This window comes from Vanacampus margaritifer, chromosome 3, assembly GCF_051991255.1.
Source record: "Vanacampus margaritifer isolate UIUO_Vmar chromosome 3, RoL_Vmar_1.0, whole genome shotgun sequence".
NCBI lineage: Eukaryota > Metazoa > Chordata > Actinopteri > Syngnathiformes > Syngnathidae > Vanacampus > Vanacampus margaritifer.
The window spans coordinates 21,663,717-21,677,856 of record NC_135434.1 but is presented as its reverse complement, the minus strand read 5'-3'; the positions used below and the strand labels follow the sequence as shown (position 1 = coordinate 21,677,856).

Sequence of the window (14,140 nt, the reverse complement as noted above, 5' to 3'; positions counted from 1 at the left end):
GTAACGAGTCGACAGTGACATACAGTTAAGAAATATGTTTGTAAACAATGAGGAAGTTGAAAATTTTCAACGGCTTTGTAACAGAATAGACAAATAATTACTATCCCCCAAAAGTTATTTCAACTGCACTCCAGTGTTAAAGGTAAATATACCCGCAGATGCGATTCAGTTGTTTGTTGATTTAAAATATATATATTGAAGCGTTCTAATAATAGACTTAGCTTTGTGTGAACGCCATGAGTGTAATCTCTGAAATGTTTTTAGAATTATGTTTCTATCTGCTTTAGGAGCTGAGATTATTTAGTAGACATTGACAATATTGTTGAATATCCTAGAAAACTTCAGGTTTTTGGGGGTGACTCAAAAGTCACCCATAGGTTTAAGCCTTAATGGGTTAACACCACTTCGACTGTGTGAATTTATGACCACCGAGATATTTGTAAAAGTGAAATGGACACATCTGATTGCAGGGTGACTGTGGCTCAGTTCGTAGACCGGGTAGTCTAGTGCCCGAAAAATCGGGGGTTTGATTTCCGGCTCAGCTGCCCACTGTCAACGTGTCCTTGGGAAAGACACTGAACCCCACACTCTAAAAACAGATGGGTCAAACATAACCCAAATTGGATCAAAAAAGGACCAACCCAGATTTTTGGGTTAAATAAATACAATATTCCACATTGGATTATTTATAACCCAGTAGTTTTAATGTTTTATACAAAACAGCCCATTTTTGTGTGTTGTTTTGGGGTTATTTGGGAGTTAAATAAATGACTCAAAAAGTTGGGTAGATTCCTGTTTACCCCGTTTGGCTTATTTTTGGCCCAACTGTTTTTAGAGTGTAAATCATTACATCCAAGTAGCCATTGTAAATAAGAAGACACTGTTCTCAATTGCCTTTCATGGTTAAAAAAAGGGAATTATTATTAGATTTAATTAGATTGTCCAGGTAGATCTATGATGAAGTGAACGGTAACTATAAGAGTGCAGCCTATAACCCTAACGTTCAATTATTTAACATTATTTAAAGAGCCAACTGCTATGTTAGTTTGAACATCCTCCGTCTCAAATACCTAATGACAATAGTCCATTACGACCATGCTAACCGTTAGATGACTCCCGCTTTAAAAAAAAAATGCATTTCCCAGATTGTAGATGATTGTCTATAGTTAGCCCAGTTAGATAATGATAGAGGGATGGAGCAGTCTTCCCGATGCTTTCAGCTTGAGTTTAACTCTACCGCGGATCTGACATCTGTGGGTCAACCAGAGTACACAGACACCATGCCCTTCATCCCACTCCAAAGACAAACCCCACTCTCAAATCTATGATTTTAATGAGAATAATATAGTGGGTGAGCACACAAAGAGCTTTAAAATGAGAAGGGGGGGAAATACTCCACTACATGGTCATAATGTTTAAATTCCATTTTTCTTTTTATTTCTTTCAAAAATGTATCATTGCAAGGTAAAATATAATTCATCTGCTAGTAGAAATGTGCGTGCGCATGTGTGGACATGTGTTGCAAATGCAGCAATAGAGGATCTGTTTGGCTCACTTTGGAAGCTGTGAGCTGATCATGAATATTTAAAAGGAGGCTGATATCTGAAAAATAATTTTCAGAGGCCACAGTTTGCGTCAGATCCACGGTATGCAAATAAATACAGTGTGTTTGAAGCTGTGCGTCTCACAGTATGGTTTTAATCCTAAGCATTTGTTTGATGATTTAAGAATATCAGGAGCACTGCATTTTAAATGATCAGGAGAGCACTCTGGAGAGAATATATTATGAATGCATAGTAAAGCCCTTTTGCTGAATCCAAGCTGAAATATGTGCGGGCTGCACTGCTGTATGAGGAGGATGGGCCAGATAACAATGGGAGTTGATTATTTATTTACTTTTTGGCGGGTGCACAGATCTCCTGATTGACAGACATGCTCTAGATATAAAGCCCACAGGTGTTGATATGTAAAGGCGTCTCGTTTTTGCACTCCAACCTTAATACATCACATATGTTATTTCTGTGCCATGTACTATTCATGCTGTGGGTCTGTGTTACTCTGCAGGTGGTTGGGAAGAAGAGGAGGATACAGACAAAATATGGATAATCTCCTCTCAATGTCTGGCTAAGCCCCACTTTGCGGCAAGGCTGCCTTTCTGCATAGTTCTCCCTCCTGCACGGCCAGCTGCAAGCCAAGCATCTGGCCACAAACCCCCTGCACAGTCTTTAATCAACCAAACACATGCATCTCTGCCCATGATAAAACACCCCACCACTACATCAGCCACTAGCACATTCCAAGCAACAGGAAATGCTGAGTTCAGAAGCTTTGGCAAGCAAGTAAACAGGATCTTCACCCAAAATAGTCATTAGTGATAACACACAAACTACAAACTGTCATAAAAAAAGATTTTAGATTACAGCCAGCATACCAAATACAAAAAATGCAATTAATAAAATTCAGTTTTATTGGTGTTCATATATGTATGTATACTTGTTTTAACATTAGCCATTGAGCAGAAGAACAAAAAATTAACACTAAGTGACCATATAATGAGCACAAAATCCCAAAATTACTGCCTACACCTCAAAGTTGAAAAACGGGTTTAGCCCAGCTGCTGTTGGACCAGCATCATCAACTGTTTTCATCCTGGAGGACAATGCCCTGCGGATGACTGACCTTTTTCAATGGCAGTAAATAAAACAATATGATTTTTGTACAAACATACCAATACTTTATTCCAAGAAGATTAACTACATTCGCTCAAGCAAAAGGGATATGGCTGCTCCCACTAAGGCTCGAGTGCAAAACAGTACATGGGATTTGTAACAAAAAAAATTACTAACTGTAAAAGCTGAAAAGACATTCTGGGAATGCATAGGTATTGATACACTACTGTTGCTCACTTTCAGTTACATAGCAAAGTCAATGGCTTAAAGAAAATCCAGTTGACCTACATTGCTTCAATAGAAAATGTGGTATGTAACATAACCATAACCTTGAAACCCAATGTTTCAAGACTGATTAAATTCAACAAAACAAATAAATCAGTTGTAATTGTTTCAATCTGTGAGAATTCACTCCTTTCCCAAACTGAAACTAAACTTTGGTGAAGAAACTCAACATTTAACCAAACCAATTATCCATCAAACTTAGAAGCTGGAGCATCTACCCAATTTGCACCCATATAATGATAAATCATTCAGTCAATCACACACATAGGCATTAAAAAAAATGGCAGTTCATGGTTTTGGATTGTGTGAAGAAACTACAGTGAGGCCACACGAGCACAGGAAGAACATGAAAACTCCATGCAAAACCAAACCAAGAGGGCAGCCTTGAACATTTTATTTAAAAACCCTTAACTACTCGTTTTCAAGTGCAACCAAAGTACAGTTTGATCTACAGTCATCATCATACACTCCATCCATTTCCACCCACAACCCAAGGAAGTGAGTGCAGAAGAGAGGCCTGTTCTTATACTTACTTAGACTTGCCGCTTTCTAGATTTGTTCTGGGAGGCAGATGAGACTCACTTTTAGGTAGTTGAAATGTATTATGGCAAATTAATCTGATTTACTCCAGTAAATGTGTAAGTGTCTCACATTCCCAGATCTGGGTGTGACAAGTGATAGTGAAGTAAGGTGAAACAATGTCCTTCATCTTGTTATGACTGCTCAGTGGTAATGCATGTGGAAGCTGGTCAAATTGCATAGAGACAGGAAGGAAACATGGGTTTTTGTTTGTTTTCCTGTTGTCTGCCCATGGTAGAATTTTCCCCGTCCTGGAAAATAAACTCATGACACAAAAGTGTATTTGTAAAAGTTAAACACAGGCTAAATGAGAATGTTTTTGTTTCTTCTTTTTTTTTACTGCCCAAAACTATAGGGATGGAACTGACAGATACTCCCCACTAACAGAGATATGGTGATGTTTCAAGCAAAATAGAAATTTCAATAAAACAATGTTGTGAACTTTCCGAGAAGAAAGTGAACATCAATGAGCATCCTTCAGACTTTCGATGTAGCCGGGGCAGAGATGCAGTGAGGCCACACCATTTGGGAGATTATCTCTGCTATTACCTTTGCACCAGCTGGCAGGAGCTGCCTTGAGTGAGCGAGGCCCACGCTCTGGCCCACACATACAGCACGGTCTACTCAAGGGGCAGAGGGCCTCTGTTTTAGGGCTTAAAATAGAGTGGAGGGTGTGTGATGACTGCAGTCAGACTAATTCTGTGGAGAGCTTTTGTCAGAAGGCGGGTTTGTCAGAAGAAGAGGGGCCAGCGAAGGGTTCAACAAATGCTGCGCAACAGGTTATGAAGTGTGCAGGACAAGCTCCAAAATAGAACACTACAACACCACATGAGGATCCAGATGAATGTTTTGGGAAGATACTCCAAAAAAAGAAATAAACAATACATGTAGACCTGTCTGACAAAGCGAAAGTTAACTTACGTTTGCAACCCTGAAATTCAAGTTTTTCATGTCAAATAACAGTTTTCAGTGCCGTCGGAGTCGAGTTGTTTGGGAATACAGCCCAAAGCGGGTGGTATATATAATAATAATTACATTCATTATATACTGTATATATTACTGCATATCACTATGTACTTAGTAAGATGAGGAAGGAAGACATTGTGATTGTTTTACTCTCTCGATGATAATGAATCCTAAAGAGTAGTGTTGTGGATTCTTCTCTCTCACATAAGTTTACCTGTGAGCAAAAAAATAATACAAAAAAATAAAAAGCCCGCAGACTAAAAAATTGCAATACAGTGAATGCATTTCCTTTCACTTGTGAATGAGAAAACAACAGCCAGCTTCAATAAATAAAAGTACAATTTCCCTCAGCAAAAACTGGATGTGCCCACATTTTGTAAGCATTAGACTGCTGAAAAAGAGGCAGACCTTTTCACACTGGAAAGCATAGATAATAAAAGCATGGCACACGAATGACTGGAGTGAAAACAAGAGCATGAACTACAATACATAGTATGTGTGCTTTAATGGCCTGAGCTTTTTTCTCTCAGCAGGAATGTGAACTTCATACAAAGGTGGTCAGATGGAACAATGCCATCATTGGTTGCATTCTGTAAGTGGAAGTCAGTGGTCAGTATGTGATAATAATCTGTGACAGTGTGTTAAAAATTCTTTGCATCGCAGTTTTCGGCTGGGTACTTTTGGGCCTAAATATGCTGCGGAGTCGCTCCTAAATCAGTAATCATTCCTTGCGTGGCGGCGAATAAGATAGAAAAGATGGAAAATCCATGCTAAATGCAAAGCTATCCTAAAATTGGCATGGCTCGCGCGTTGAATACACACCACAATTAAGTACACTCTTCTTAGACATCTATATATCCAACTTTAAACAGCAAAAGAGCAGGAAATTTAAGTGTCTGGATTAAGGAGCTAGAAAATTATACTCACTAAACAGAACCGTAGCCAGAAATAAATTAAGTTCCGATTCGATGTATGTCAGCCAGAAGAAGTGGCCTACTAGGTTAAAAGTATAAATATTTATAATTTATCCGTAATGTTATTTGTTTGTTTGTGTTGTTTGTCCTGGGTTTTGACTTTGACGTTTGAGGTCTGCACAATAAATGTTCACAAAATTACATTGCATCTTTTTTTAATCAGTTTTGCTTTGCTTGCTGCTATACACAATGTGAATTTAAGAAACAAATACTGTAATTTATATCAGTTGGGCCCCAATCATAACATAGATGTTAAATGAAATGTACAAGTTCCATTTTATACTCCATCAGAAAAAGAAAAAAATCTAGTGTACAATTGCGTCCCCAGATGTCACCGTAATGACTGAGCATCTCCACGTTAAGGACGTCGGCACCTAAGTGTAATAGAGTAGTGCACACCCAATGACACAGTTTCTCTACAAATAGTGGTTTCAGCAAAAGACTAAATACAAATTGCAATGTTGTTTCACCTCTAATTTGTGTATCCATAGGCACTATAATTTCATTACACTCAACATCTGACTAAGACAATGAAAAACAAGGCCAAGCAATGTGCATTGCGTGCCAAACAGAGGTTAGGTAGATTGTTGTAGGCATGCAGGCCCCATCCAAAAAAACAAACTGAACAATCAATCCTATTTTGGATCCTCTGGAAGCATCGAGGTTGCATTGCATTATTTCTAATCAAACACTAAATTGCCAGAAACAGATTAACCGCTTGCTAGAAAACCCCAATATACCAATATATCATTCATATCAAGCCTATTGTTGTCAGGTTCACTGGGGCCTCCAAAAAATGACACAATGAGAGACAAAACCCTGAACTCGATTCCATAGACCAAAGCCCATTTTGTCCACTGGCCTGAGGAAGGAATAACAAAATCTACAAGCCAGAAAAAGACCCCAGCTAAACCTTCGGGATGTATTTAACAGGGGAAACCCTGGTCCTGCTTATGAATCCAATATATGAAGCATTTGAAGAAATCTAAATGCCTTATTCAGTGCAAAATGGGGTTGAAGTGTGGAGATTACTGTAACAAAAGTATTACAAGAAGCCCAGAGGCTCGAACTTCAAAAATGCATTGACTGGATTTACACTGCAGTGCACATATACAAGTTTTATTGTTTACATATATTTTTCAAGTGGCACATAATGACCATTTACTGAACACCTGAAAAAAAAAAACACATGTGCAAAGGATAAAAATCCCTACCCACTACCCAAGCATCAACACCATGCAACAACAACACAAGTTCACAGGGCATTTGAATCTATCACAACTACCTACAAATATATTTTTCTAAACAACACAAGTAACAAATAATCAGAAGGAAAAATATTCCATATTGTTTAGGTTGACTGGATTTAAAAACTTAGTATTGTCAAAAAATCAACAACATTTTAATTCATTAATAAAAATTTGCGCAAATTTTAGCCTGCCACTTCTTTAATGGAAAATATTTATACAAGGTGGGCCATAGGTTTCCACTCCTATGGTTTTTAGATACCTTGCAATATTTTTCATCGAAAAAAAATTTTTTTCTTATGTATGAAATCTTATGGTCCACCTGATATAATCTAAATATTTTTCAATAAAGAAAGAGTGGGTTAAATTATGTACAAAACCTTCCATAGCCATGTGATGCACATACTGTAATGCTATTTTGCTGATAAACACAGGCTCCAAATTCCTAACGCTGTGGAGATTAGAGAGCAATACTGTGGTATTCTGATTTACATATGATGGCAAGGCTGTCCCATTTCCTCAATTTCGGTTCCATTACTTCCTTCCTTGCCACGATTCCAGTACTTCTAGTCCTCAATCTCCACTAGCGAATTGAATGGCTTCCCATCTGCTCATCAAATGATGCAAGGGCACCTGCTGCACTATAAAGCAAATTCTGGAAAGAGGCAGTGGGGACCACTATCATGTGGATCATGACTCATCTGAGGTATTGGGCCCCGGTAGTTCCAGTTACACAAATAGCTTCTGTGCACTTGTGGGAAAACACACAATGAGTCAGCCCTTGGACACTTTCAATGAAATCACAGAGGCATTAGCAAATCGGTACACAATGAAACCAATGAATGAGCAATAAGTGTGTCTATTATTCAAATTCCTGCAGTTTTCCAGGAAAGTCTCCACCATGACTCTAATCTTTACAGAATCATTCACCTGTGTAAATGCACAGCAATACCAAAGAGGATTACATGATCATGTTTACAGACTCAGCTTCTAGAGCATGGAGACATACACAATGGCCTACAGTGGACAAGCTGAGGAATTTGTGGTGACATAGATATAGATAGACATAGATAGACATACGGGTTGAATGAAGTGTCACAACTTCTGATAAATGACTCTGTAACAGCCTGAATGACATGGCTGTCATATTTCATCATACCACTAGTGAGACCAACTTGGCAGCATACACCACAACAGGCTCAGCAGACATGAACACAAAATGCCATCGCTGCAGGATTCCAGTATAAGAACATACAGCCGTGGAGAGGTATGCAAGATATCTATTGGGCATACAATACGTGGCATCAGCAAACTTAAGTAATACACAATTTCACATCATTACTGATTGATGACCTGCTTGCTCATGCTGGGATAAGAGAGAAAAAAATCCTGACTGATTCGCTTTTATATCCATCAGTGAGGCATGTTCTTGGGGCAGTTCGAAATCTAGGCAACCCAATGCAAATAGTAATATGATCCTCAAGGTAAACTATACGAATAAAAGATATGTACTGAATAAATAAATGCTGTTGTAGTGTTAAGATTTCTACCTTATGGAAAATGCTTTGAGACTCCCAAAATCAATACACTTAATCCGGAGCTACATTCCAAACATGTTATTTCAATAACCTGGAACAACTACAGTACAAGATATGACTTTATGATATGAAATAATCAGGAATGAACATTACGCAACTTTTTACGCATGCTTGGTGGAAACAGATAACTATATTCATGAACAATTCACTAAGGGAGCGGTAAACCCAGTAAGCATGGATATAAATCTTTCCTTTTCATGTCCATAAGGAACACAGATGTGTTTATTTAGCGTGATGCTTCGCCAATGGCATATTTTTCTTTCCCTTCCTTTCTCACACTTCACACTGTTGAAGCTGTAGTATTAAAATTATTTTTGACTCATTCAGAACCCCACTATACAAAACTGCAGTTCTGCCACAGGCAAAGTTGAAAAAATTTATCACACGATCAAATTATTTACCCTAGCTATTCAAATTCAACAACAGAAAACATGGGTAATGCACACTTCTACACTGCATTATTATGTATGACTCACTTTGAAATAATCGAACGATCCACCAAGTAACACGGTGGGAAAGCCACCGTTTGCAGAATTCAAGGTATCCAAAGCACTGAAGACAAGTTGGAGTAGAGAGGCCCGAAAGTTTGTGTCACGTTCAGATGTAGACATTTATCAAATAAAGAGAGAGGAAGCATCTGGTTCCAAATTTATTGCTCATGAGGAAGAGAAAACTGCAGCCTTAGTTTGATCGGTACAGAGTCTCTTGGTTCATCATTCAAATAGCCCCCATATATATATTAATCGGGGCATCTGATTACATGACAGAAAGAGAAAAACAACTCCTATCTCACTTCACACTCTCTAAGTGCGGCATGCAAGTCCAGGGGCCCTGGCGTTGACGTGCGTCTCGTCTTCTTATCAGTTGTCCTCACTCTGCAGCTGAGTCGTCCTCTTGCAACTTCACCCAATACAATAACACTCCTTTGCAATACATAACAATCCTAAACAAAAACTACCACATGATTACGTTGACTTACACTTCAATGTATTTATGTTCTCACTGCAATGTGTTTTCCCAAGAGGCAATTCACTTCAACACGGCAAATGTATAATAATCCTCCAAAATAATTCTTACATTTCCCTCCTGTTTTTTTTTTTTTTTTTTTTTTTTTTTTTTTCTTATTTTTAAGTACGTACAGGACACCGTCGCCCTTAACTTTAAACGGACACTTATTTACCAAAAATCCGCCAATGAAAATATAAGTGTCCTACCAGTGTTGCCTTCTCTCTTCCTGGCTTGCTTCAACCTTTAGTCCCCAGAAACAGGGCCGAGGTCCAGTCCCCTAAAAAGGGACAGCTGCCGTGGCCACGGTCTTTTCTTGGTCGTCGGCTCTGCCTCCGGGCACCTCCGGTATGTTGCAATCCGGCTACGAAGGACCAATTTAAATGTCACGTTCAGATGTAGACATTTATCAAATAAAGAGAGAGGAAGCATCTGGTTCCAAATTTATTGCTCATGAGGAAGAGAAAACTGCAGCCTTAGTTTGATCGGTACAGAGTCTCTTGGTTCATCATTCAAATAGCCCCCATATATATATTAATCGGGGCATCTGATTACATGACAGAAAGAGAAAAACAACTCCTATCTCACTTCACACTCTCTAAGTGCGGCATGCAAGTCCAGGGGCCCTGGCGTTGACGTGCGTCTCGTCTTCTTATCAGTTGTCCTCACTCTGCAGCTGAGTCGTCCTCTTGCAACTTCACCCAATACAATAACACTCCTTTGCAATACATAACAATCCTAAACAAAAACTACCACATGATTACGTTGACTTACACTTCAATGTATTTATGTTCTCACTGCAATGTGTTTTCCCAAGAGGCAATTCACTTCAACACGGCAAATGTATAATAATCCTCCAAAATAATTCTTACAGTTTGTAAGGAAAGTGAATTAGCTGGATAAACAGAAGACTTGACTGAGTACAAGGAAACACAGTAGTAGGTTGTGGCAGTGACAGTCCAGAGTCAGAGAGTTGCAGACATCATGCCAGTCCTGATGCCTGTAAACTTCTGATTATGCTTTGGCACGGTTGTTCCAGATCACTCTCTCCGCACAGGCCCACAGTAATTTTCACATCACAATATAGCACGAGACAAAACAGCTCTCCCTTTGAAGGCCATCCCTCTGATATAATATCCAACTCCCAGTCTGCGCTCCAATAAACATTTTGCAGATAAACAGTTGCTGTGCACTCATTAGAATATACAAGAAATTTATCTTCCCTAGCACAGCAGATTGCAAACATAGTTACACTATTTATCAATGGAAAATCTGTTTCACAAAAAAATTAAAAAAAAAAAATACAAAGATAAATGTATTACCTGCAGCCAAGTGCACAATAATAAATCTTGAAAACTAATAATAAATCAAGCGACATTACCAACCATGGAAACATAACTGGAAATTGCCCCGGCCCCGACTGGAGGCGTACGCCTGAAATCGCCACCAGCAGTGTGCAGCGACGGTCAGCAGCACCCTCGTCTCATTGTTTACGTCACATGAGTGTGCCTTCGCTGCAGCAACCAACCACGTTACTGTCGGACTGGCCACGTCCTGCTTCGGGAATTCATTACTAATTAATCTCGCTACCGCGGCTCACCATTGATGATAACGTTACTAATTAGCATGGCTGGACATATTAACATCGACTACAACACAGAGCGTTTTATATGACTCCCCTGAGGTAGGAGAATGCGAGCACTGAGCGAGCTGGAGAATGGCTGAAGGAGGTAAAACCCCCCCCCCCCCCCCCCCCCCGTCCAAACAAAGTCTGCTAAGTGGGAATTTTTGGGCTTTCGAAAAAAGAATGCCGACCGTGGCTTGGAGGAAGGCTATACTGTACTACTTGCAAAACGTGCTTCAGAAGAGTGGCTGCCAAAGAGCACCACCCAACAATGTTTGAAAAATTCAAGATAAAATAACATAACGCTGTCTGAAAAATGAACGTTTGCAACTACGCTATGAGTTAGTAGTGTGTCTTATATTGTTGAACAAGCTATCGAGGCTGATAGGTGTCTAACTAGCATGGCTAACATGTTCACATTACAGAGTGTTACTCTTTCTGCAAAATGGTTAATTTTACAGGTGTGCTCAAATTAAATGTAGCCGATATGTCTATAATTTTGTTTAAGGGCTCCACCATTTTGTAAATCAGTTCAAACATGTGACATTATTTAAAAAAAAAAAGAAAAAAAATGGAGGCTGTGCAGAAAATAAACAACATTAAATGATAGAATCAATATTGTATTTTTTTGTGTTTATTGTGCTGTAGATTATTGCTTTATACAAATCGCAAGTTCAGTTTAATTTTGATGTTGTGCCCAATCAGAAATATTTCATTATTCGTTTATTGATGAGCTGCAGGTTTTGCCCACTTGACAGCATTTGATTTGATACTTAGTAATTTTCACTTAGCATGGCAAACGTTTATTGTAGCAAATGCTGTATTCTATATTTTGTTTAAAAATAAAACTATTCAGTGGGAAAATGTTTATATATATATATATATACAGACGCTCCCCTACTTACGAACATTCGTGTTACGAACAATGGTACATACGAACATGTCTGCGCGCATGCGCGCATGTCAAAAAATGTTCGGAAAGAGATGCTGTAAGTTAGATTTTGTATTGCGCACCTTTTTCCGAGTACTGTAGTGCTTCTTTCCGCCGCTAATACCGACGCTTGGCGCTGTGAGAGCTCACCCAGCATTGGAGGCTCAGCAACGTGTCGAGGAGGAGGAAGAAGAAGAAACGCCTGTCGCTCATAGATAAAGCCATCGCACTCTTCGAGCAGCAAGACCCAAATATTGAACGTTGCACAAAGGTTGCAAATCAATTGAATGATGCCATACAGTGCTACAGCATCATTTATGATGAAAAAAGAAGAAAACTGTGCAATCGTAGTTAGATCGCTTCTTTCGGCCAGTTTCTAGTAAATCCTCCAAGGAAGATACTCATCAACCCTCATCTTCTTCTCCGCGACCCTCAACTTCTTCCTACATTGAAGTTACGGAGGAGGAAGTAACTTTTGAAGCCCATTCCAGCGACAACGAAGAACCTCTCATGATATAAAATCCTCCTCTTCCTCCTCCTCCTCTCCTTAAGCATCGAGTACATCTTCCAAAAGTAAGTTAAACTTCATTTTATTTATCTTATTACGTACATGTACATACTGTGTGTGTCTCTCGCTCTCTCTCTCTAACATACGTAGTACAGTACTGTACGTATTCTCTTTAAACATAAATTATAATACAAAATATAGCACTGAAGCAACTTACGAACAAATTCACCTTACGAACGATCGCTCGGAACGTAACTCGTTCGTAAGTTGGGGAGCGTCTGTATATATATATATATTTGGAGCTGTAAATTCAATACTGTGATACCGTGACACCGCAATATTTTTGCTCAAGGTTATCATACCGTCAAAATCTGATATCGGCTCATGCCTAGGCTGCAAACATGTTGGTACTCTTTTGTTTAGGGTGGAAAAAACAATGGACACAGAAATCATTGAGAAATAAGTCATTTAAAATAAAAAAAATTGAGAAACTAAAGCAATTAATGCATAAATCAGGAAATGCTTATTTTAGTGGTGCAACACAATTACTTAAAAAAAAATAAAAACAATTACTGCACAACTTTTTGGATGATGCCACTCTGAGTAAGACTTATGCAAGTGTCAATATACATTTTGGCCCAGTCACATCTTTGCCAGACTGCAAGCCTTCAGAACCATTTAACAGTTGTTCAAGCCTTGATTGTCTACAGATATCACTTGTACCCTCCACAGATTCAAGACACTCTTTGCTGGACGCTGCAAAGCAGCCCCAGACCATAAAACAGCTTTTCACAGGAGGACAGTGTACTTTTCTTTGGAGGCATAATTTTTTGCATTTGTAAACTTGAAGGCAGAACTGATGTGACTTGACAAAAAGCTCCAGTTTTGCCTTATCTGCCAAGGAGAGATTTTCCCAGAAGCTTTGTAGCTTGCCAATGTGTGTTACTCCAAATTCCAGTCTTGGTCATTTATAGGGAAAAAATGTCAAAATGTCAACATATTTTTAAGGCATTTGTATTTTTTATTTTTGGTTTTCTCAATAGGAAAATAATGAAACCAAGCTATTAAAATTTGGACATAATATATTAACCAATAATGTAATTTGAAAATATCAGCATTGGTTGCTATGGTAGGGTTAGGGTTAGTTAAGTTAAGTTATAGTTGAAAGAAAATTAATGGAGTGTACTGCAATTGTTATTTTAAGAGTAGACTACAGAATGCAAACTATTGCATACCCCATAGTGATTGTGTTCTTTTGTGGTCTGAACAACAGAGGTTCCAGCTGGCCAGCCAACACACGCACATGCACACATACGCGCACACACACACACACACACACACACTCAGTTGTATTAAGAAGTGACAGAGCAAAAATCCACAAAGAAAAAGTTATATTGGATTAAGCTTCTTGTAGTCATACCAGAGTATGATGGAAAGAATTTGGGAACTCAGGGAGATCTGTCTCAACAACCGTGTTTGTTTAACTCGGACAACTCTGAGGGATTCCGCGAACAATTGTGCAATTGTGATTGACCAAGTAGAGAGCAAAAATTAAGACAATGCATTTGTAAGGGTCCCACTAATAATCTGTAATTGTGCAACAAACCAGTAGCCAATGTAATTACTTTGGAGATGTGTACTGCAAGTCTACTGGGAGGCTAGATCAATTTCTAACCCTATCTTTTGAGAACTTTTCAAGGGCACAATATACAGTAGAATAACAAATGGCAAACACAGCTACAATGTCCTAATAC

At 38.8% G+C, this 14,140-nt stretch overlaps 1 protein-coding gene across 15 annotated transcripts in view; it reads right to left on the bottom strand.

The window, feature by feature from the left end:
* arvcfb (ARVCF delta catenin family member b) overlaps positions 1-14,140 on the bottom strand; it is a 201,064-nt gene that overhangs the window by 82,517 nt on the left and 104,407 nt on the right. The window contains exons 1-2 of one of the 15 annotated variants that reach the window (XM_077560512.1): positions 10,709-10,927; positions 8,795-10,595 (exon numbers count right to left, since the gene is read on the bottom strand). The exons of 11 other annotated variants lie outside the window; for them this stretch is intronic. In XM_077560512.1, the coding sequence (XP_077416638.1) occupies positions 8,795-8,929 (135 nt within the window). In that variant the 5' untranslated portion in view covers positions 8,930-10,595; positions 10,709-10,927. Of the gene's footprint in view, positions 1-8,794; positions 10,610-10,645; positions 10,928-14,140 lie in introns of those variants that run through there. 3 more of the 15 variants (XM_077560515.1, XM_077560517.1, XM_077560513.1) reach the window with 3 other exon arrangements.